Genomic DNA, 23,248 nt, shown 5'->3' with positions numbered 1-23,248 from the left:
GGGCGACAGAGCGAGACTCCATCTCAAAAAAAACCCAAAAAACAAAAAACAAAAACCACCAATTAAAAGACACAGATTGTCAGAGTGGATTAAAAAAACACTAAAGTATAAGTTGTTTACAAGAAACTCACTTAAAATATAAAGACATATACAAATTAGAAGTAAAAGGATGAAACAAATATATCATGCTAGCATTAAAAGAAAGTAAGTGTATCTGTGTTAATTTTTGACAGTACAGACATTGAAGCAAGTAAAATTATCAAGGATAAACAAGGGCATTAGGTAATAATAAAAGGATCTATTGTCCAAGAAGATTTAACAATCCTGAGTATGTATACAGGTAACAATAGAGTATCAAGCTATGTGAGGCAGAAAGTAAGAGAACTGTAAGGAAAAATAGATGAATTCACTATTGTTGTTGGAAAATTCAACACCTCTCTATCAGAAATGGAAACATTCGGCAGACACAAAATCAGTAAGGGCATATTTGAACTCAACACTATCACTCATTTGGATATAACTTATATCTATAGACCACTTAATTCAACAACAGGCAGAATATACATTCTCCTCTAGCCCACACAGAATCTTGCCTAAAATAAACATATTCTAGAACACAAAGTTCATCTTAATATATTTAAGAGAATCAAAATTGTACAATATATACTCTCTGACAACAATGAAATTAAACTAGAGATCAATAACAGAAAGACAACTGGAAAATCCCAAAATACATGGAGATTAAACATTATACTCTTAAATACAATGTGACCCAAAGAAGAAATCTCAAGAGAAATAAACACTATTATAAAATAAATAAAAGTGAAAATACAGCTTACCGAAATTTGTGAGATACAATGAAAGCAGAACTTAGAAGGAAATACATTTATTATAAAGAAAGTAAAAACAAGATGAAAGATAAAGCAATTGGAATTTTGGAATACATATTGATAGCTTAATAGTTTGCAGAACATAAAAGTATCCAAAATTAAGAAGGAAAACACAACATCCCAAACAAAACCCTCGCTTAAGAGTTGTAAGGAAGAGCTGTAAGGAACATGGCTGTGCTTTGGTCAAGGATAGGCCGAGGTAAGATATTTACACTCTGCATGACTCAGCGAGTTTAGAGTGCAGGCATGTAATTCCACTTCTTATCACAGCCATGTAGCCATAACATGGGAAGGCCATTACTTGGCTCTATGCCACTATTGTCTGTAAAAGGTGTAATTGGCCTGTTAACACTGTGCAGACGCACTAGCACCCAGAGAAAGAGAGAGAGCCAAAGCTGTCCATCTTTGCAGACAGACAGAGGGGAGCCAGGTCCCAGCTCGGCTTGCTTGTGCCCAGAGAGAGAAAGAGTTAAGCTGCTGACCTTTAAGGCAAGGGAGAGCTGGCGGCACATCTGTGTGTGGGGGCCTCAGCACGAAGCAGATGAGACAGGCTGGACAATGTGAGAAAGCTGTTAATGAGAGCTGCTACTGAATAAAATCATCTTTCACCTGCCTATGGCCCCCCCAAGTGTTCTTTCTGCTCATCCACCCACTCCCTTAGGACCTCAGCATGGGCTGGAACCTGACCCCAAGTGTGACAATGGCCATAGTCGTGAACCTGACAAGAACATACAGAGATTACTCCCCCATGAAATGAGGAGATACTTCTTGTCAGAAACGATCAACCAAAAGCGTACTAAAGTGGTGTGAAAGGAAAATAAATATTGGGACCCTAGAATCACTAAGTCAAGGGAAAAGTCAAGCAGGGAATTACGTCAGGCAAACCCGTCTCTCATTTTATTCCTAAATAAGATAGCTACAAAGCTAAAGCTACACATTCCCCTCACAATTTGCCCACAAGAACATTCCTTGTGGGCCTCGAGATTTTTACCCTAAAACAGTTCTGTTGAATTTCATCACGGCCATGTAAACTGACAGCTTGTCTTCACAGGTGCGGGACAGAAAGTCATCCCTCTGCTCACCTGAGACAAATGCGTATCTGATTGCTCCCACTGCACTATTTTTTATGTAAAAATGCAGATTCACCGAACCAAACTAAATTGTGTATTCAGTGAAGGTTGATCAAAGACTCAAAAAATATAACCTTTTGTCTCTCATCTGCCTATGGTCTGGAAGCCTCTTACTTTGAGTTGTCCTGCCTTTCCCCACCCAAACAATGTACATCTTACACATATTAATCGATGTCTCATGACTCCCTAAAATAGATAAAAGCAAGCTGTGCCCTGACCACTCTGGGCACATGTTGTCAGGACTTCCTGAGGCTGTGTCACAAGCACATCCTTAACCTTGGCAAAATAATCTTTCTAAATTGGTTGAGATCTATCTCAGATATTGTGGGTTCACAGGGGGATGTTTGTTTGTTTGTTTACTATGTAGGCAAATACTGTACATATAAAGAAATTTAGATCGGTAGCTATTGCTATGTATGTAATTTAAAAGAGGCCCTATGACGGAAATAGGAAAGTTATATAATACATGTTATGCTAAGACACATGAGAATATCATGAGGTTTGCATGAGAATATCAAAGAACATGTAAGAGAAGATGGAGAAATAGACGTGTGAACATGTGTATGTTAATGAAGAAACATATCCATTGTCTCTATCCCCAGTCCCTCCATGGTCTGCCCTTCCTGCTCCTGTCCTCATATATTACTGATCCTAGCAGTCCTTCCAATCCACTGCCCCTTCTCATGGCTTGGCCTGTGCCACAGACACACTTTCTCTTCTGTTTGCCTCCCGTTTGCTGGACTCACTGCTCCTCATTTTCCAGAATCACCTCCAATGTTCCTCCTCCTAGAGGTCTCCTTTGTTCGTCCCATTCCAGGTCTGATGCCTCTGCCCTGAGTTCTCAGGGGTAGCTCTTTCACCTATAGTGCACATTTCTGTTAAGTTTTGTCAATACCCACTGAAGTGAAATACCAGAGAATATGAATACTTTTTCGATGCGGCTCCCTTGTGAACCCCACACAGGTAGTGGACAAAGAACAACAGAAAATTATCCTTCATACTGGATTTTACTAATGAATGAATCTGTCAAATTCCTCATCTATATTTTTCCCAATAAACTCCAACATTCTTTCAATTTGAAGAGGTTTTGAACTTGAAGATTTATATATATATATATATTTTACTTTCTTCTGTTATGAGGACAGGTTGTGAGCCCTGTCTTTTCCCTAAGCCAGCCTCTTCTCCAGCCTCACCATTCTCAAACCACCATAGAGACCTGCTATGGACCATGCTAATTCTCAACCATTTGTACTTCTTATCCTTTTGGACAGGTTTGTCCTCTGAGATCAAGGAAAGTCTTCTTGTGCTCTAAGATTCAGTTACCAATATGCTCTCTTGATAGATATTTTTGTGTCTTTATCAGTCACCACATTTTACCTCTTTTAGTATTTTTTTTCACATTTTATCATAATTATTATTACTCTGGTGGCAGCCATAGCATAGTTTTTAGTGTCTGCACATGGAACAATTTTCCCTGACATCTTATGCTGTCATCTTCCGGAAAGTTCAGCTGCATAAATAAAGTTCACCTGAATTACAACTTGAAGAATGTGTGTTAATAAGAAAGGCAGAAATCACAGGTAACGGTGCAGCCTCCTTTATAAAGTAATGTTTCATTGCTATAATTCTTCATATCAGTGGGTGATGTTATACCACCTGTAACTCTGGATGAAAATACAATTCATAACAATCAGAATCAGCTACCAAAAATGTATGGATTCATTTATGAATTATTTAAATTTTGTTTTAATTTTTATGTGAATAAAACTTCATAATTATAAAGAGGATTTTATTGTAATTATAAAAGAATGCTATTGTATGTGTAATTGATTGGCACATATATTATTCTTTCCTTTAGATTTTTCTTAAAATATTCATTCATTGACATAGACAACCCCATGGAGACTCTTAAGACTCAGTGCATTGATTAATTCTGACCTTCCCTTTGCAATACAATGGTAGTGCAGTTATCTGTCTTTGTAAATTTCATTCACTTTCTTCTTTATTAACCTTAATATTGCCAGCTGGAAGCAGATAGCCAAGCCAGAGGTACAGTAATGATAGAGTAATTGTATAAGGAAGAAACCAAGGTGTTGTGGATAAAGTATAGCATTGGGACAAACCTTATCTCATATAAACACATGAAAAATGGAAAGATGATATGAGACAACGGTTTGCAGAAAACTGTACACAAGACAATGAAGGGCAGAATGATACCTGAGTGATGTGAAACAATGATTGAGACCTACTAAGGCCTCAGGTTACTGCTTTCAGAGAGTCCCAGGCTGTACCATGGCAAGCACCTGGGAAAGCAGGAGAATGGAGAAGATGGACCTGGTATTCTGGAGAACAATTTATCCCAATTTCATCAAGCCAATCTTTATATCCAGTGGTAAGAAGGAGACAGGGTTATCATGGCAGCATTCATGCTGGCAGAGATGCTATATTCTGTCATTACTCTACGGAGGCATGGGTTACAGAACTATAGGAATAATACAGGAGAAAAGTGTGAAGACACAAGGAGAAGTCATTTTTATAAGCCTGGCCTTCAACCCTTTCATCTAATTCCTGACTGCAAAAACAACAGACGCTTTTGCATGACACAACTATCTTGCAACAGCCCAAGGATGAAGAGGTACCCTTTATAGGTGATGTAAATTACCTTTCTAAGTAAGTTGAACCACCCTATGTGGACCCTAAGCTTTCTTTTCTATTATTTCTTGTTACATGTGGTTAATAAGCTAATTACATTATGAACTAATTAATGTAGACCTTTCTTTACAAAATAGCAGAACACAATTATCATCAAAGAAGGAGAAACAAGTAACACTTATCTCCTCTATTTTTTCCCCAGAATTCCTCCAGTTTCCTTTTGAGAATCATCTTGCCTTTCCCTTTACAAAGAAAATGCTAGTCTATGTAGTTTGCATGAAGTATAGAGTTGCTCTCTATATGCAGTAAAATGATGGTTAATAGTGCCAGGATGCAATAAAATAAAGTAAGGATGACAAGTTCGTTTTTTATTTTTATTTTTATTTTTTTGAGATGGAGTCTCGTTGTTGCCCAGGCTGGAGTGCAGTGGCTTGATCTCTGCTCACTGCAACCTCCACTTCCCAGGTTCCGGCGATTTTTGTGCCTCAGCCTCTGGAGTAGCTGGGATTACAGGTGCACACCACCACGGCCAGCTAATTTTTGTATTTTTAGTAGAGATGGGGTTTCGTCATGTTGGCCAGGCTGGTTTTGAACACCTGACCTCAGGTGATCTGCCCACTTCAGCCTCCCAAAGTGCTGGGATTACAGGCATGAGACGCTGTGCCCAGCCTGATAATCATTTTTAAACAACCAATGTCTGGTGTTAATATTCTCTGCATATAGTATTGAAGCCCAGAACCCCTGTAGCTTAAAGATGGCAAAACACGGTCATTTAGTAGTTTGGAGTTAAGGCACCCATAAAGTATCAATGTTTCTGGTCTGTTGATTGGTTACATCTCAGCATGTCTTGAACTAATGCTTCCCCTCACCAGAATATTTTTTAAACCATTAAATTGACAATGTAATTACTTGCACAGCAGACATATGCTAGGAAGTCTCAGACACTCTCCCTGTAGGAATGCTTCATTCCCAAGAGAATGGGATTCTCTCAACACTGTCATGTTCCCATTAGGGCCCTCCACATTGCATGCCCTGAATAAATCTATTCTGCCTGCTGGAGTCCTATTTATTCCTGTCTTCTCCTTGCTTTCGTATCCTGGTGGTTTCAGTTGAGGAAACCTCTGTTTAACCCAGCCTAAGGAATCCCATTTTCACTAGCCAGTTAAAAAGTTGACCTAGTTTGCTTTCGGAACCACTTACTTCAATGCACCAACCCACTGACTCTTCTTTCTTTGGCCATAAACTTTCATTTGTCCTCCATCCTATAAAACCTACTTCCAAGAAAGTCTCTGATATCAGTCATTCACAACTTAGTATGCATTTAAAGCAAAGGTACTATTTACCTAAGACAGACAATTTTTTAGCAGAGATTTTGTTTGGCTTCTTTTTTTTCTGGTCCCTCCCACACCTCATTTCACGCATTGGATAAATCCAGGATCTTGATCATGGCTGTAAAACTTAGCAGCTGTTTGATTTTATGAGCCTCAATTTTCCTATCTGGAAGGCACATCTGACGATGACACTCTTGTCCTGGGACTTCTGAGAGTGCCATTCCCAGCTCTGCCTCAGGTAAAGAATGAACTGTTGTTTGGCAAGCCCTCATTGTATCACATAACCCTGGGATCACAGCAATGACTGGTTCAGGGAGGTCCTGGACAGGCTTCTCACAGTCGGGTGCAGTTTCTAGGCCTCTAATGTGAAGATATTTAGAGCAAGAAAGACATGCATCCATGAGTTGGAAATTCTCAAATTTTCCACAGGCCATTTTCTAGTTCATGAGACACAGATATGAGGGAAATACTCTACTTATTACTAATTAGGGCTTTGAACCACATCCTATACACATTTTTTTATCTTATGAGATGAATGAGGACTTTGGTGAGCTCTCATGTAAGGCCTGAAGCAGTATTTGGAAGAATAGGAAACATGGACTGTGCATCACACTTCCCTAGAGTGCTGCCTGAAATCCAGATTCCTGGCTCTACCATAGATTCAGGAAATTAGGATGATGCAGCAAGAATTAGACATTTTTGAAAAATTAGTGATTAGTGAGCATTTCTGGCCTAAACTAAATTTGGGTGGCTCCTTTAGGCCTCTTTCTTCTGAGACCATGTCCTTATATTTGAAATGCTTGTTCCTCGATGCCGTAAAGAAATAGCACTTGAACAGAAATTTAATTTATTTAGTAAGGCCATTTTTACTTCCTGCAGAAAGGGTACACTCGCCAGCAGTTTTTTCATGACAGTATACAGAACAAAGGAGACAGGGTCATTTATAACCTGACGCATTCACCCTACTGCTGTGTCCGGTTTCCATTGGCTGGAACGGGACCTCACATTCTGCATTTGTCCCGATTGGCTAGCAACTTAGAACTTTTTAAAAGAGGCAAAGGTAGAGGAGAACAAAGGAAGGAGGAAGTAACTTGTGGAATGCTGAGAAAGGTAAAAACACTTTTAAATAGGGAAGAGGAACAGGCTATGACCTAATGCTTGGACCAGTATACACATGCCAGGGCAAATATTTAGGCTAAACTGTGGGAGCTAAGAGCATAAAGTACACTGATTTCTTTATTATGGATAGCAGATATTTAAGAATGTTAGCACAAGTCTTTGAATAAATTTTGCTTTTAAGAGAAGTTACTATTTATTTCTTATTAGATGGGGAGGAAAGTCTTTGAAGAGGAACCTCTACTTTACTTTTTACACTTACTTTGGTCTTACTACTCCCAAACCAGTGGAGGAGGCTCAAGGTTTCTGGAAAAGGAAGGGATGCAGTCAAGTAAACAATACTATCTGAAAATTTTAGAAAACCAAAAACAATTTTTTTTTTTTTAATGGGAAAAGAGTTCAAGGAGAAAAAAAGGAAGGCACTTCAAGTTTTAGGAAAAACAGTGTCATCTGTAAGATAACATAACAGTTGAAGTAAAAAGCAAACTCAGAAATATGGGAGTAACATGAAAGTAGCAAAACTATCTCTGGAGGAGGAAACTGCAGTAGGAAGGTTGAATTTCAGTATTATTCAAATTGATATTATGTTCACTTTTTATTTTAATAAAAAATCAAACAATATTTCTATTTGTTTAGAAATAGTTTCAGTTGTATAAGCACATCAAAACATGAAAAATTATCTTTATATCTCTCACACATTTATTTTAAGTTTATCTTACCAGGATCATAATATTTAGCTTGAGGCTTTCTAAAAAATGTCATGAAGTATGTATTTTAAAAATTTGTCCCTGGTAATATTGCAAGGGTATAGGGCTATTAGAAGAAAACTGGATTTCCACTCTGCTTCTGAAAGGCAGTTCTGATTACAAAAGTTAGGTGATTATCTGGCCAGGAAACAGGAGCTTTGATCCTCTGGAACTGTACTAAACAACTCAGAGTCAATGAATCAGGCCCCAGGGTGATAGGAGGAATTCAGTAATTTCTCTGTGATTGTTTTCTTTCAGGCCTAATCTCACAGATGTTTTAGTCTCTGTTATCATATTTTTATGTGTGTTTGCTTCATAAATGCTAAATGCTTTTATGCTAATAAAAAGGGGTTCTTCTATTCTTCTATTTGAATTGCCTAATAAAGGCAATCAAGGCACCATTGCCTAAGGAACTCAGTCATTGACCGTACATATATATGTTCTCTATTATCTATCAATCATCTATCATCTCTCTCTCTCCTTCCTTCCTTCCTTCCCTCCTTTCTTTCTTTCTTGCTTGCTTGCTTGCTTGCTTTCTTGCTTGCTTTCTTCTTTTCTTTCGTCAGTTCTGATTGCTACAAAAAATGCCATGGACTGGTAGCTTCAACAATATACATTTATTTTCTACAATTCTAAAGGTTGGGAAGTCCAAGATAAAGGCAAATTCTGTTTCTTGTGAGAACTCTTTTCCTGGCTTACAGATAGTTACTTTCTTGGTATACCTTCACATGGCAATTAGAGAAAGCACTGGTATTTCTTCTTCTTCTTATAAAGGCACAAATCCCATCATGGGGGTTTCATCTTCATGACTTCATCTAAACCTAATCACCTCCCCAAAGCCCCACCTCCTAATACCATCACATTGGGAGTTAGGGCTTTAAAATATGAATTTTGGGGAGGGACACAAACATTCAGTCCACAACTCTCTCTCTCTCTCTCTGTCTGTCTATGCATCTAATCTATCCATCCATCCATCTATCCATCCCTATGTGTAGAACAAATTACAACAATGGCTTATAAGTCATTTCTCCATATTATTTCATTTTATCCTTTCAAAAATCTTGTGAGATAAACAGGCCATAGTAAAAGTACTGATTTCACTGAGACTCTTGAAGGTTGAATCAACTGTAATTACACAACTAGTAAATAGTGGAGGAAGGAATTCCACTCACATATTCTCTGTCCTCCTTTTCTCTATCCCTCCCTCCCACTTGCTGACTTCATTCCAGCCACTTTTCCTTACTAACTGCTCCATGAGGACACCAGGGATCCTTCCTCTGGGCCTTTGCAATGACCACTCCTATTATCTGGAATGGTCTTTGCTTATGTATCTGGCTCAGCTGCCTCTCTCTAGACTTTAAATTTACCTTCCCAGTGAGGCTTGTCCATAGTGTAAACTGAAACCCCTGCTTCTCTATCTACCATCTCAATCCGCCATGTACTTCTTTATTTTCCATAGCATTTGTTACAGGCTAATTTACCAGATAATTTCCATGTTTGCTGCTTCTTCTCTCCCTTTCAACTAGAATGTAGGGTCCACAAAATTGGGAATTTTGCCTTTCTGTCCATGACTAGAGAGAACTGTCCCAGAGGTAGGGTCAGCCAAGTTAACAGTCAAGCCAGAGAGGGTACAGCTGATGATACACACGTTTCCTCTACCCTCTATACAATGTAGAAGACCACTAAAATACAGTGCAGTTCTGACTGGGCTCATCTGCTCCACTCACCAACAAACTCTCTCTCTCTCTCTGTTTCTCTCTCTCTCTCTCTCTAGTTTTGGGCCTCCAGCTTCTGCAGGGAGAGAGCGGGTTGAATTTAACTTGAGGGAACTGAGCCTGTTCCTCTTGGAAAAAAATGTCAATTTATGAGAACTTTATGTGGAGGAAGATTGCTTCTTATTCCTTGAGACCCCTGATAGAAGTAAGAAATGAGTTAGTGGCTCCTATGAAGGCCTTGGCGGGTACAAGTGTCACTAGTGGCTGCTTTCCATCACAGGCACAGTTGCTCTGACCAGGGCCATCCAAACACAAGTATTTAACTAACAATGCTGGCTCCTCTAGGCTGGGCACAGTGGCTCATGCCTGTAATCCTAGCACTTTGGGAGGCCGAGGCGGGTGGATCACCTGAGGTCAGGAGTTTGAGACCAGCCTGACCAATAAGGTGGAACCCCATCTCTGCCACAATTACAAAAATTAGCCAGGTGTGGTGGCATGTGCCTGTACTCCCAGCTACTCGGGAGGCTAAGAAAGGAGAATTTCTTGAACCCAGGAGGTGGAGGTTGCAGTGAGGCAAGATCATGCCACTGCACTCCAGCCTGGGGGAAGCCTCTGTCTCAAAAACAAACAAACAAACAAACAAACAAAACAAAAAAAATGCTGGTTCCTCTAAAGTCAAAAGGAGCACCTTGGGCAGGTGCATAGTATTTTACTGAAAGGGAGACTAAAGGTTTCTCCCTATGAATGTCTGGGGTTATCTCCTATTGCACCACCTGCATTTAGCAAGGTGGGCCTCAGGTGCTCACTCCAGTCTGGGGGAAGCCTCTGTCTCAAAAACAAACAAACAAACAAACAAACAACAAAACAAAAACAATGCTGGTTCCTCTAAAGTCAAAAGGAGTACCTTGGGCAGGTGCATAGTATTTTACTGAAAGGGAGACTAAAGGTTTCTCCCTATGAATGTCTGGGGTTATCTCCTATTGCACCACCTGCATTTAGCAAGGTGGGCCTCAGGTGCTCACTCCAGCCTGGGGGAAGCCTCTGTCTCAAAAACAAACAAACAAACAAACAACAAAACAAAAACAATGCTGGTTCCTCTAAAGTCAAAAGGAGCACCTTGGGCAGGTGCATAGTATTTTACTGAAATGGAGACTAAAGGATTCTCCCTATGAATGTCTGGGGTTATCTCCTATTGCACCACCTGCATTTAGCAAGGTGGGCCTCAGATGCTTTGTGTGAATGGGAGACCAAAAGCACAACCAGTCACAGCCATTGTGTTGCTGCCCCTCATGGCATGGTTTGTGCTTTGTCCAGGTGGGCCCCAGGTGATTTCCTGATACATGCGCACATGAGGGCCTCCCATTAAATGAATGTTGGCACTCCTGGAAGATGTATATCTGTGTGTTTTGTCCAGATGGGCCCTAGGTACTTTGTTGGTAGGTGGATACACAAGGACCTCCAATTAAAGATATGTTGGCATTCACTGCAGATGTACCACCTGTGTTTTGTCCGGGTGGGCCCCACATTTACTGATGGAGAAAGGGAGCACAAGGGCCTCCAACCACAGGGATGTTGTCGTCGCCTCCTGGTGCACAACCTGAGTTCTGGAGAGGTATGTGGCAGGCGCTTGGCATGAAGGTGAAACTGGAAGCATGACCATACAAAGGGATAATGCTGGTGTTTACAACCACAACTGATGTGGTGTGGTCAGGTGAACCACAGGTGCTTTTATGGAAGTTGGAAACAGACATGTCTCCTAACGTATGTTTCTTGTTCATAGTGGTGGGTGCTTGAAGTGTAGAATTTTTTCTCTGTCCATGTGTGCTGCAGGATGCACTGTTGAAAAGCAGGAACACAAGGGCCTCCAACCATGGGTTTGGTGCCATCCCCTCCCATACCGCTGCCTGAATTCTGGGTAGGTGGGTCCAAACCAGGAATGTAGGTGGCAGCAGAAGTAAATCCAAATACAGGAATGTTATTAGCCCCTTGTGGTGCAGCAGCCATGCTGTGGCCAGTTGGGTCCCAGGCTACTCGACCAAATGGGAAAACAGAAGTGGTGCTGGGTGTCCCACTCTGTTCTTGTCCAGTGCTGAGTTCTCCTGATGTGGAACTGGGGCCTGGGGCAGACATGGTGAATCCAATGCTCCCACCATCCATAGGGGTTCCAGGTCCCATAATCACTTGTGGGCCTAGAATAGTATTTCCAACCAGTGAGGTGCTGTCTCCAGTGCCAGGCATCCCAGTGGCAACTCTAAATCCAGAAGTCTTTGCTGTGCCATTGGGGAAAGCACTTGCGTTGTGACTCTTGGCAGGCTCGGCATTAATAGGTGTGCCCAATGCAGAATATGGTGATGTTAACTCTGCAAAACCTGGTGGAATTATGCTGCCACTCAGTGGCTGGGCTGAGGGAGATGGTAAGCCTATAGCTGGTGCTGGGGTTGCTGGATTCCCCAGAATAAAAGAACTGTCAGACTTCTGCTGCCCATCAGTGGCCCCAAGTGTGGAATGAGAGATAGATTCTGTATTTAAAGGATGGCTGGAAGTTGTGACTGGTTTCCTGCCTGCCTGTGCAGGAAAACTGGTGGAGACTTGGGCTGAAGCAATGTTGTCACTGTGTAGTATGTTCCCAGAACCAGGAAGCCCCAAATAAAATCGGATGTACTCCTTCCTGGAGACAAAGGTAGACTGCAGGATGACAGTTTTGGAAGGAGGGGTGGTATTCATAGCACTGGCGTCAATGGCAGGCTTGGCTAATGATGCTGCAGAGGCATTGCTCACTAAAGTGGAGGTGTCTGGAGGAACCATGATAGGAAGGCTCAGAAAATCATGGGCACTGGGGAGAGAGGTTTTCTGCTGTAGCCCATCAGGGTCCCCAAATTTGGGCTGAGCGGTGGCTCCTGGATTTAAAGCATAGTTGGAAGTTGGAGTTGTTCCCCTGACTGACTGTGCAGGCAAACTGGTGGAAGCTTGGACTGAGGCAATGTTGCTACTGGGTCGTGTGTTCCCAGAACCAGGAAGCCCCAGGTAAAATGGGAGGTACTTCTTGGAGACAGAGGCAGACTGCAAGATGACAGCCTTGGAGGGAGGAGTGGTATTCATAGCATTGGTTTCAATGGGAGGCTTGGATGATGATGCTGTAGAGGCACTGTTCACTAAAGTGGAGGTGACTGGAGGAGCAATGATGGGAAGGCTCAGAAAAACACAGGCACCGGGGAGAGAAGCTTTCTGCTGCTGCCCATCAGGAGCCCCAGATTTGGGCTGAGGGGTGGCTTCTTTTCCAAAGAATTGGTTAAAATTTGGGGTGGTATTGTGGAATATAAATGGAAGTGGAGATGTGTAGACTGATGTCTTTCCTGTGTGCCTCTGCTCTGCACTGCAATGTATTTGGGAATTTGGGAGTGAGCTCACCCTGGAGCTTAGGGAAGATGTGAAAATAACAACCTGAGAAGGGGCAGTAGTATCCATGTTAACTACTTCAGGGTCTACCGTAGTCTGTGAGGTTAGGTGGCCAGATGTATTTGTTGTGATAGTGGAAATGACTGATGTGGAATTCATAGGCTTGCTGGTGATAACTGAGGTCCTGGTGGAAGGGACTGGAAGAAGAGTCAGGAAGGAAAGAGGAGGAGGGGAATCCACATGCATAGATATTGGGGACTCCCTTCTGACAGGAGGCTTGAAGAAGGGTGTGAGGCTAGGAGGTGTTGGGGGGTCAGAAGTGGGAGGCGCTGCTCCTACGACTGAATGACAAGAGCCTCCTTTCTCATTAGATTGATCCCTCAAAAGGGGAACAAGGTCAGCAGGAAGAGCCCGAGGAGAGTTAGGGATTGTGAATGCTATTCTCTCATCCATTTTTGGTGTGGTGGAAAGTGGAGGGACAGGCAGAATGAGGGGTCCAGTAGCCAGGTCAGCCAAGTCAGGGATGGGCAAAGGAGCTGGGACCTGTGAAGTGTCAGTGTAAGTGGCAAGGGGCAGGGAGTCTGTAGTCTCCACAGGTGGGGAGAAAGAAGGGGCAGGTTGGGTGAAGCTGCTGTTTGTCATGGTCTCTGTTTTATCCTCCAAGATTCTGCTATTCCTTTTATACTCAGGGCTCTTCTCTAAGGTGTGTAGGGCTCCCTCGACAGACAGGCAGGGGAGCTTAGCAGGTGGGGGAAGCTCACCTCGATCCCACAGCAATGGCAGTGAAGGGGGCAGCGGCAGCAGCAGTGGAATCGACATTTTCCTTTTGCAGGGCCTGTTGCGGGCAGCTCTGGGAGGAGCAGCGCTCCTTGGAGGAATACCGAAAGGATTCCCATCAGGCATCCTCGTTCCGGACATCAGCAGACTCGGCGAGCCTAGAGAGCTGGGCGGTGGCTCTTCATTCGGCACTTCCCCGGCCAACTTCTGCGGCAGCAGGGAGCAGCCCGCGACTGGCTCAGGGGGCGCTGCTGCATCCGGATCAGGCTTTCCAAGATGCCGGGCACATCCGGCCTGGCTGTGCGTGCTGGGCGTGGCAGGGCCTTCCAAGCAGGAGCTCGCTGGAGACGCCTGGGCCTTCTCACTCACGCTGTTTTCTGAGAACCTGTGGTGGATATTTCCCTCCAGAGGCCCAGGGCTGCAGATGAAGGAGGCGAGGTCTTCCTGGGTGCCCTGGGACCTGGATGTGGACGATGCTTCTCCGCTGCTAAGGGGGGCCCTTTTCTCGTCATCCTCCCCTTTGATCTGCACCGGATCCTCACCCGTCTTTGCCCTTCTGGGCCCTTCTTGGGCCCGCACCTCGGTCTCCTCCGGGAGAGTGGCTGGGATGGGCCTCCTGGCCGTGACCGCAGGCGGCTCACTTGGTGAAGGCAGCCGGAGGGTGAACGCGCGGCTGGGAGGAGGGATCCTCACGGAGCTGGGGTGTCCAAACCTCGGGGGGTTCCGAGTAGGCAGCACGGGTGTCTTCCTCGTGGCCAGCCCCCAGCCCACAGCCGGCAGGACCCCCAGAGGGGCGGCCGCAGCCCGCGGGAGAGGACACGGCCTCTTAGGGGCGACGAAGATGCCGCCTGGCGAAGGCCTGCGACGGGCATTCCGGCGGAACAAGCCGCGGAAAGGGCGCGGGGTGGCTGCGGGGTGAACCCGGCCGGGCTGGGAGGCGTCCCGGGCCAGGGGAGCGGGGGCGCCACGCCCTGGCCCTGGTACAGGCCGGCGGCGACACCCGGGTCTAAATTTACTAAACAAATTGCCCATTTAGAGCTAGCCGTGCCTCCTACCGTACAACAGGGTCAGCGGTGGACTCGGCTCTCCTCAGCCACCGCCTCCTCTGGCGACCAAGCACAAACTGACTGGCTGGGCGCCTGCGACGCCTCTGCGAGGTTCCTCACAGAACCAGGGCGCGCCAGCGGGGGCGCAAAACGCAGGGGTCAGAGGGCAAAGGGCGACGCCCTGTCGGCCCCAGCTGTCCCAGGACCCCCGGAAGCTCCGCTGCTGGTGGCACGTGTTGCACCGCGTGGCCTCTGTGAGGGAACTGCTGGGACCTGCGGGCCCGTCGCCAGAGCTCTCGTCACCTGGGCGCCGGCTCTGCTTGTTCCTCGAGGAGCCCTGGCCCGGCGCTGTCGCACGCAGTGGCCCTGTGTCGGCCGTCCCCATTCCCCGGTTCACAGAGGGTACATCTGCTTGAAGTTGAGCACAGGACAACCCATATCCTGCCAGGCTCCTTCAGGACCTTGGCAGTGCCTCTGTGCTGCCTGGAGCCAGGTGTGCCTTCTCTATGGCGCCAGGGTCACCAGCCAGGCCATGAGGGTTTCCGAGGAGGGGACATGGTGCCTTGTCCTGAGTAGATGCTACGCCCTACCACATCTCTTCCTGACAGGCGGGGCCTCTTCACTGCTTTTCTTTTCACAAATTTGTTTTAAACATTTAAGGCTGGGTGCCCGTGGCTCATGCCTTTAATGCCAGCACTTTGTGAGGCCAAGGTGGGTGGATCACCTGAGGTCAGGAGTTCAAGACCAGCCTGACTAACATGGTAAAACTCCGTCTCCACTAAAAATACAAAAATTAACTGGGCGTGGTGGCACGCACTTGTAATCCCAGCTACTAGGGAGGCTGAGGCGGGAGAATCGTTTGAAAGCGGGAGGTGGAGGTTGCAGTGAATCGAGATCACCTCACTGCACTCCAGCCTGGGCGACACAGCAAAACTCTGTCTCAAACAAAACAAAACAAAACAAAACAAAACAAAACCACACACACACACACCCCAAACAGCAGCAGCAACAACATTTAAGCCTTACGCTGCTCCTCAGGTCATTGATATGGCAGTGGCCTCGCCACGCTTCGAACCTGGGCTGTGTGATTCCAGAGCTTGTGCTCTGGCCTGTGTGCCTCCTTGTTATGGACACATCATGTATTCTCATTATTTTCTGTAGTCCTTAGGGTACCTAGCACACAGCACATCTGTACTAAGCACATGCATGCCTAGGGGGAAGCCCTTACTTCACCTGGTAAGTTGATCATGGCAGGCACTGGGCTCCAGTCTCCTCTGAAGACACGGGGCAGTGACCACCAACAGTCAGCAAAGCAGCATCCCATACTGTTCTTCTAATTGAGCCTTGCAGCCCAGATTTCCTTTTTGATCTAGTTTGAAGGATCTAAATATGTAAAGATTATAGTCTAGATCCATTTTGGCCTATCCTGAAAGAAATTCACCAGTGGATTAATCCAAATGGATAAACCAGTTCTCTGGCCCTCTTGGAATATGTTAGAAATTTGCAAGTTAGTAGTGGAGCAATGTATTCGATTAAAATATGATCAACACAATTTGGTCATTGTCAGCATGCCAGCGAGGTCCACTCTTTACTATACATTACTGTCACCTAAGTATAACTATACATATCCTTATGCCCAAGGAAGGAGACTTAATATTGGTTGTTAGGACAAAGGAAATATGTGTTACTGTCTTAAGAGCTGGAAGTTTCAGCATGACAAGAAAGATTTGGAAAATCCTACACATGACCTTATCTAGTTTTAATCTTGTTTCTTTGGTTTATTTAACTGGACTGCTTTGCTCTCTTTGGGCTAATGTTGTGTGCCAGACATAGGACACGTGGAAGGTTCAGAACCAAGAATCAGAGATCAGAAAAAATATTTTAATGTATTTTTTAGTTTAAAAAATCGATTTAAAATAACATCAAGCCTAGTTAACATACTACAAAATCCATTTTATCCCTCTGCTCATATATTTTATAGTATGTCAGAGTAAATGTGGGCTTCCATATCCAACAAAGCTTATGTTTCTAGGACACAAAGTTTTGCTCCGACCCAAATTTTGTTTCAAAAGAGGAGACATATTATAAGTCCTTCCTAACCTCTCAGGGAACAGAGAAATTGTTTAAAGTTATGGCATTTAACTGTAATTTCTTGATATCATTTGTTTGAACAAAAATAATCTGGTACAAATATTGGACAAAGATTTCCTACGAGAACTCTGAAACAAGATGATCAAATGTCAGGCTTATTTGAAAACAATAAATTACAGCCATTTTCCCCCAAAGGGGAAAAATTCATTAAACAAATAATGAATATTGGGGTTTCAGGACAATAAAAGGAAATTTGGACAAGGGTATTCCAGAAAATTCCACCTCTTTATTTTTCTTGTCAAATGGGAATAGATGCTTTTTTTGAATATAAAATCTTCCTTGTCCTTGTGAGGCAAAATAACATTAGATGGCAAATGGTTATTCTGAGATCGTTTGACTTGACAGAAGCAAGCATGTTGAGATGAAATCTGTCAAGGCAAAATATTTTCCAAAAATTTAATTTAATAATTACATAAATATTGTGATAATAGCAACAATTTATAATTGCCAGCTGAGATTACTTGTAATTTAATAATTTTTTGAAGCACCAATCTCCAATCATATCAAATGAATCTCTGGGTGGCCAGCTTTGTATAGAATCGTGGTAGTGACAATAAACCATACCTAGCACCCTGTGGTTGAACTATCTCGCCAACAATCCACTGTAAGTCATACAGAGTTAATGTGAGGACACACTGAATCTTCTGCACTTTACTGACTCATGAACCTCATTAAATGAACTTCTTTCCCTAAAATAATTTTGCTCTCCTCTCTCGTGAAGAAAAGTTATCTGAAAAAAGAATGTGGAATGTGGAGGAAAGAGACTTTGTTCCAGTGAACGGTTTGCAAACTGCATCCTCTGGTGCAAAACAAAGGTGCATTCCAGAAAACAAAGGGAAGACTTGGGTTTTATAGCAAAAGTTCCCTGTCCAGGTTCCCACATAAGTTTCTTTAGGCAAATGAAGGTTTGAAACTGGCTTAGTTCTGGCCTAGTACAGGGGCTTACATCTGTAATCCCAGCAGTTTGGGAAGCCCAGGTGGGTGGATCACTTGAGATCAGGAGTTTGAGACCAGCCTGGGCAACACGGTGAAACCCTGTCTCTACTAAAACTCCAGAAAAAAAAAAAAATAGCCGGGTGTGGTGGTGCACACCTGTAATTCCAGCTACTTCGCTGGGTGAGGTGGCAGAGATTGCAGTGAGCCGAGATCATGCCACTGCATTCCAGCCTGGGTGACAGAGTAAGACTCTGTCTCAAAAAAAGAAAAAAAAAGAGAGAGAGAGAGAAAGACAGACAGACATTGGCTTAGTTCCAATTGGCCAGTGCAGTTATAAACTCTAGTCAGCAAATGGCTTCTTGGCTCTATTTTAAATTTAGGCCCAGTTAGCCACACAGGATTCATTAAGAAGAATTGGCTCTTCCAGGTTCACATTTGTCCACAATCTTCTGCCCTTTACTGTAACCAGGGTTCAGCAAGGACAGACTGACTTTGTGCCGCTCCTTCTTAGCATAGCCTTTCCTTGGTTGTTTCATCTATTTCCCTTCCAGTTAACTTTTTTCCAGAAATGTATCAAGACCTTTCTATGGTTGATGACTTCCACAATCTCTTGGCTTTCATTGGTCTACTAAATTTTGGTACTTGTATACTTTATTTAAGTACAATTTCAGGAGGAACACAAAGTAAATATGTGTTCCTGGTCTGTCACCTTGAACTGAAAGTTCCTGTTCATTCTGGAAGCCAAACTTCCCATAGGAGAAAACTACCATTAGTATTAACATATGTAGCATTCCAGACTCTAACGTTTCTTGAGGAATCAGTCACTAAGGATTTAGGATATGGTAATTTCTGTATGGGGAAATAATACCTATCCCATGGAGTTGATTGGAAGATTAAATTACATAATCAATATAGAAATGCTTTGTAAAATTTTAATTACTGTGAAAATGCTTTTTATTTTTTGTTACTATATAAATTTTTTTTGACATTTTTAATGTAAGACAGTGCTTTTTTGTTAACTGTTTTGAAAACCAAAGTGCATTTTTCATTAGCTCAATGGAAATGAATGGCATTGTTTGTGAGGGTGGGGATGAAGTCATAGATGTTTCTCGATATCTATTACTTCACAATATTTTCAGCAACTAACTTACTCATGTATTCCTCTTTCCAATGTTATTGAGGACCTACTTCCAGTCAGATGCTTTATTTCAGGTTTTGGCAAACATTTTCTAGGTTTTAAATATTTAAGTCTTTGTGGGCCAAATGCAGTTTCTGTAGCTCCTCTTCCTCTTCCTCTTTTATCTCCTCTCTTTTATTCTTCAAGAACCCTTTTAAAATGTAATCATCATTATTCACTCATAGGACATACAAAATGATCTGTGGGTCATTTTTGCTAACCCCGATCTATGTCTTTACTGAGCAGAAGGCACATCTTTGAGTAAATCACTTGTTTGAATCGATTATTCGTCTCCCCACTTTTTTTTTTCTTTTTTTTTTGAGACTGAGTCTTGCTCTGTCGTCTAGGCTAGAGTGCAGTGGTGCAATCTCGGCTCACTGCAACCTCCGCCTCCCAGGTTCAAGAGATGCCCCTGCCTCAGCCTTCCGAGTAGCTGGGATTACAGGCAACTGCCACCATGCCCGGCTAATTTTTATATTTTTAGTAGAGACGGGGTTTCACCATCTTGGCCAGGCTGGTTTGAACTCCTGACCTCATGATCCACCCGCCTCAGCCTCCCAAAGTGCTGAGATTACTGGTGTGAGCCAATGCGCCCAGCCTAGTCTCCGCAATCTTGTCCTTAATTTCCTACAATCTCTAATCAAAATGATATCCAAGAGAGATCCTGTGGAAACGTAAGTCAGATAATATCACCCAAGCCTCTTCAATGGCTTACTCAAAGCAAAAGCCAAAGTCCTTAAAATGCCTCCAAAACCCTAGCAATCAGAGGTCTCCATTTCTTTTCTGACTTCATTTCCTTCTCTCCACTCTGATCCCTCTCTCCCCTACACAGTGACATCATCCTTTCTGTTACCTGAATACTGTATGAACACTTTTGCCCATGGTTGTCCCATCTGACTGTTTTCTTTAACATTTCTTTTCTAACACTCATTTCCCAGACATACACATTGTTGTTTCCTAGGATCCCATTACGCTTCTTCTTAAATTCTACCTTCCACATAATTTCAGATTGCAACCCCCACATCAACTGACACTCTTCGCCTCCCTTCCCTGCATTATATTTCTTTCTAGGATGTACCTGATATACTATTTATTTTACCTATTTATTTAAATTTAATTTACATGTGTATACTTATGTTTATATATTTGTTTATTCATCTGTTTATTTTTGTCCCCATCCCCCACTAAAATAGAAGGTAGGAATATTTACCTTTTTTTTTTTTTTCACTGCTAATATTCCTTGAATATACCTGTAAACCAGTATTTGATATTTGGTAGGGTATCAATAATTTTCTTGAATGAATAAAGGTGTGGGTGGATTAGTGAATTAATCCCTAGGGTTTCTGAACTGAAGATTTGTGTGAAGAGGAAGGCAGCACGGTTGGGAAAAGGTACTGTGAGAAGCAGTATTTAGAGTTCCCTGATGTGTATCTTAATACATAGATTTTTGTTCATTTAAATAATTTTAACAGGGTAGTTAGGAACTAGTTTAGGGAGACACATCACAAAATTTTTGTAGTGGATTCTGTAGGGTTCTTTTAAAGTATGTATAAGTATTAAAATATATGCATGCATATACACCTCTATTAATTTATTGAATGCTTTAAAAGAGCCCTTTGAAGTAGCAAGTATCAGTATTCTTCATTTACAGATGAGCTTAACTCATCAAGGTTATATCATAATTTAGTTATAAATGTAAAACTAAACTGTGAGTTTTTCAGCACATCCTCCCTAGAAAGCTGTGACTTATTAATGAGGTCCTGGTAACCCACAGAGATTTATTCAGCTTCCAACAATGTACAAACTATGGACTCAGTTATGGGCTACTCATTTTAATAAAGGGAAAAAGATTTATCCAGCACAAAACATAGGGAATATTAAATGTTATTTTCTATTAAGATAAGTAATGGGAATAGTAGACTTCAGTCTTTCTAAAATAGCTTGAGACCATCATATCTGCATTATGGCCATGGGGATGTTCAGCCGGACTGCCCTTCTCTGTCACTCAGAAGAATTCCCATATTATATAATTATACTTATTGAAACAGATAAGGGACATTGGGTGGTTCAGAATTCTTCAGCTTGATTTTTCCAGAAGTCTTGCCTGTAAAATTAAGATAGTTGGTCTGAACACATGCAGGTATGTAGAGGTTGTTATTAGGATCTTAATTTTGGCAGTGAATGATATGAGCTCACTTTATCTCTGCAACCTATGTCCAACTCTGTTTTGTGTTTGGAAATAATCAAGTATAAATTAAAAATCAAGGTAACTACAACAAATTATTTATTGGTGTATATAAGCATGCAGAACTAAATGTGATCTAGTTCAAATATTTATTTAGTGTTGTATATTGGGGAGGAGCCTTCAAGGTATCAGAAAATGAAATTTAACTGTCCTGTTGTAAACTACAGTACATGCACACATTGAATTACCAGCTGTGCTCACCTATAGAATCATCTTCAGGTACTACATGTTTCTATGTACCTGGTATGTATCATCTAGCTTTCAGAATTTTTCAGATACTTCTTAGTACTCCAATTTCAATCTTGCCAGGACCTGCAACCAGTTATGTAGAAGAGAAGAATTTTATTTTCTGTTTATTTATCTGTGTTCAGAACCCAATGAAAGAACAATAAAGTGGAATTGAGGATATCTAGGTTCTTGTTCCAGATCTACCAAAAAATAATTGTGTCCCCTTGAAAAAGTCATAGTCATTTTGGGGTCCCTTTACTTCTCTTTGTTTTGACAGAGTCCTACTTGACTCAAAAATTATTTGATTCTTTGTAGTAGTTGTTTATATGTCATTGGTACCATAGTAGTTGTTTATATGTCATTGGTATATGTCATTGGTATTCTAAAACAAATAAAGACAATTAAATATGAAGCTGTGAAGCATCTCTTTATGTCTTTAGAGCTTCCTCCATTTTATAGAAGATAAAATGGCAGAGATAGAACAGAAGTGGATGGTTTGACTGGGGGTCCAAAACGGAACTAAAACGTATTTCCTTCATTTCTTGAGCTCACTTAGCTAACACATAGCCTGCTGTATATTAAATTGCATTTTAAAGGGGGGTATTCTTATAGGTCTTCCAACTAATAGCAGAACATAATGAAATTCTTAAAAGATCACCAAACCTTGTGAGATTTACAGCTGTATTTTCACGTAAAGCAAGTTGTATAAATGCCAAGTAATCACCTGAACTTCTAGATACTTCTCAGAACTAAAGTTCTGAACCGCTTGAGGTTTGCTTCTGGCTATCTGAAGTTTATGCCAGATAGCAAGGAGTAAACCAAGGAGAAAATAGAAAAGTGGTTAACTGGATTTTAATACCAAATAAGCATTTAAATATTTACCTATGATACATGAATTTATTGTACCTATTAATTACATTATCTGTGGGAAATGCAAAACTATTTGATACATAGGCTGCTGGATTTATCTATTTTCCCAAAAAGACTGTGACTTTCTGAGGAGGAATTATATTTCACTATCATCTATAACCAGAACTTAACACAATGTCCAGGAAACAGTCAATAAATATGCAACAGGTTAATTAGCAGATAGAGACATGACTTTTCTTCCACAGGAACACATTCTTATGAAAGTGCCAAGACATGAACAAACAGAAAAAATTATTTCTAGTTACAAAGTGGCAACTGACATAGAAATGATACAAACAAGAAGTACTGTACTAATTCAAAGGAGGCATAAAAGCTGTTATGGGATTTTCATAAGATAAGTCATTTGAAGAAGGGAGAAATGGCTTTTGAGTTAATCAGGGGAGAGGTCACAGAAAACCTAGCTTTTGGCCTAAGCTTGAGTTTAAATCAAAATTGTAATGTGATTATATTACAGGTGAAGGTAATGGGATAAACTCACTGCACTAAGACTTGCAGAGCTTAGGATGGTTGTCCAAGATCCAAAAACGAATACATTGTGGACCAGAATTCCAATGAAGTCCTGATGAACTCTAAACTCCAAGATTTTTCTGTGTTATTTTATGTTACCTTTAACAATAATTTTTTTGGTGGTATGGTAGAAACTGGCTTTAGAATGTGGGTGAAAAATAATGGCATTGAAGAATGAATGGTCTTTGCCCTATTATCAATGAATGTGAAGAATACATTAAAAGGTTCAATGAAAAGACTAATCAACAAGAGTGACATAAACAAAATGTCAGACT

General features: G+C 42.0%; 1 protein-coding gene across 3 annotated transcripts in view; it reads right to left on the bottom strand.

Annotated features, from left to right (window-relative positions):
• Positions 1–3,400: 3,400 nt before the first annotated feature.
• LOC105499091 (nuclear pore associated protein 1) overlaps positions 3,401–23,248 on the bottom strand; it is a 564,120-nt gene continuing 544,272 nt past the window's right edge. For all 3 annotated transcript variants that reach the window (XM_071099379.1, XM_071099380.1, XM_071099381.1), the window contains 2 exons: positions 21,510–21,620; positions 3,401–19,214 (listed from right to left, as the gene is read on the bottom strand). In XM_071099379.1, the coding sequence (XP_070955480.1) occupies positions 11,309–14,785 (3,477 nt within the window). In that variant the 5' untranslated portion in view covers positions 14,786–19,214; positions 21,510–21,620 and the 3' untranslated portion in view covers positions 3,401–11,308. The remainder of the gene's footprint in view (positions 19,215–21,509; positions 21,621–23,248) is intronic.

Source organism: Macaca nemestrina, chromosome 7 (assembly GCF_043159975.1).
Source record: "Macaca nemestrina isolate mMacNem1 chromosome 7, mMacNem.hap1, whole genome shotgun sequence".
NCBI lineage: Eukaryota > Metazoa > Chordata > Mammalia > Primates > Cercopithecidae > Macaca > Macaca nemestrina.
This window is presented reverse-complemented; position numbering and strand designations above follow the sequence as displayed.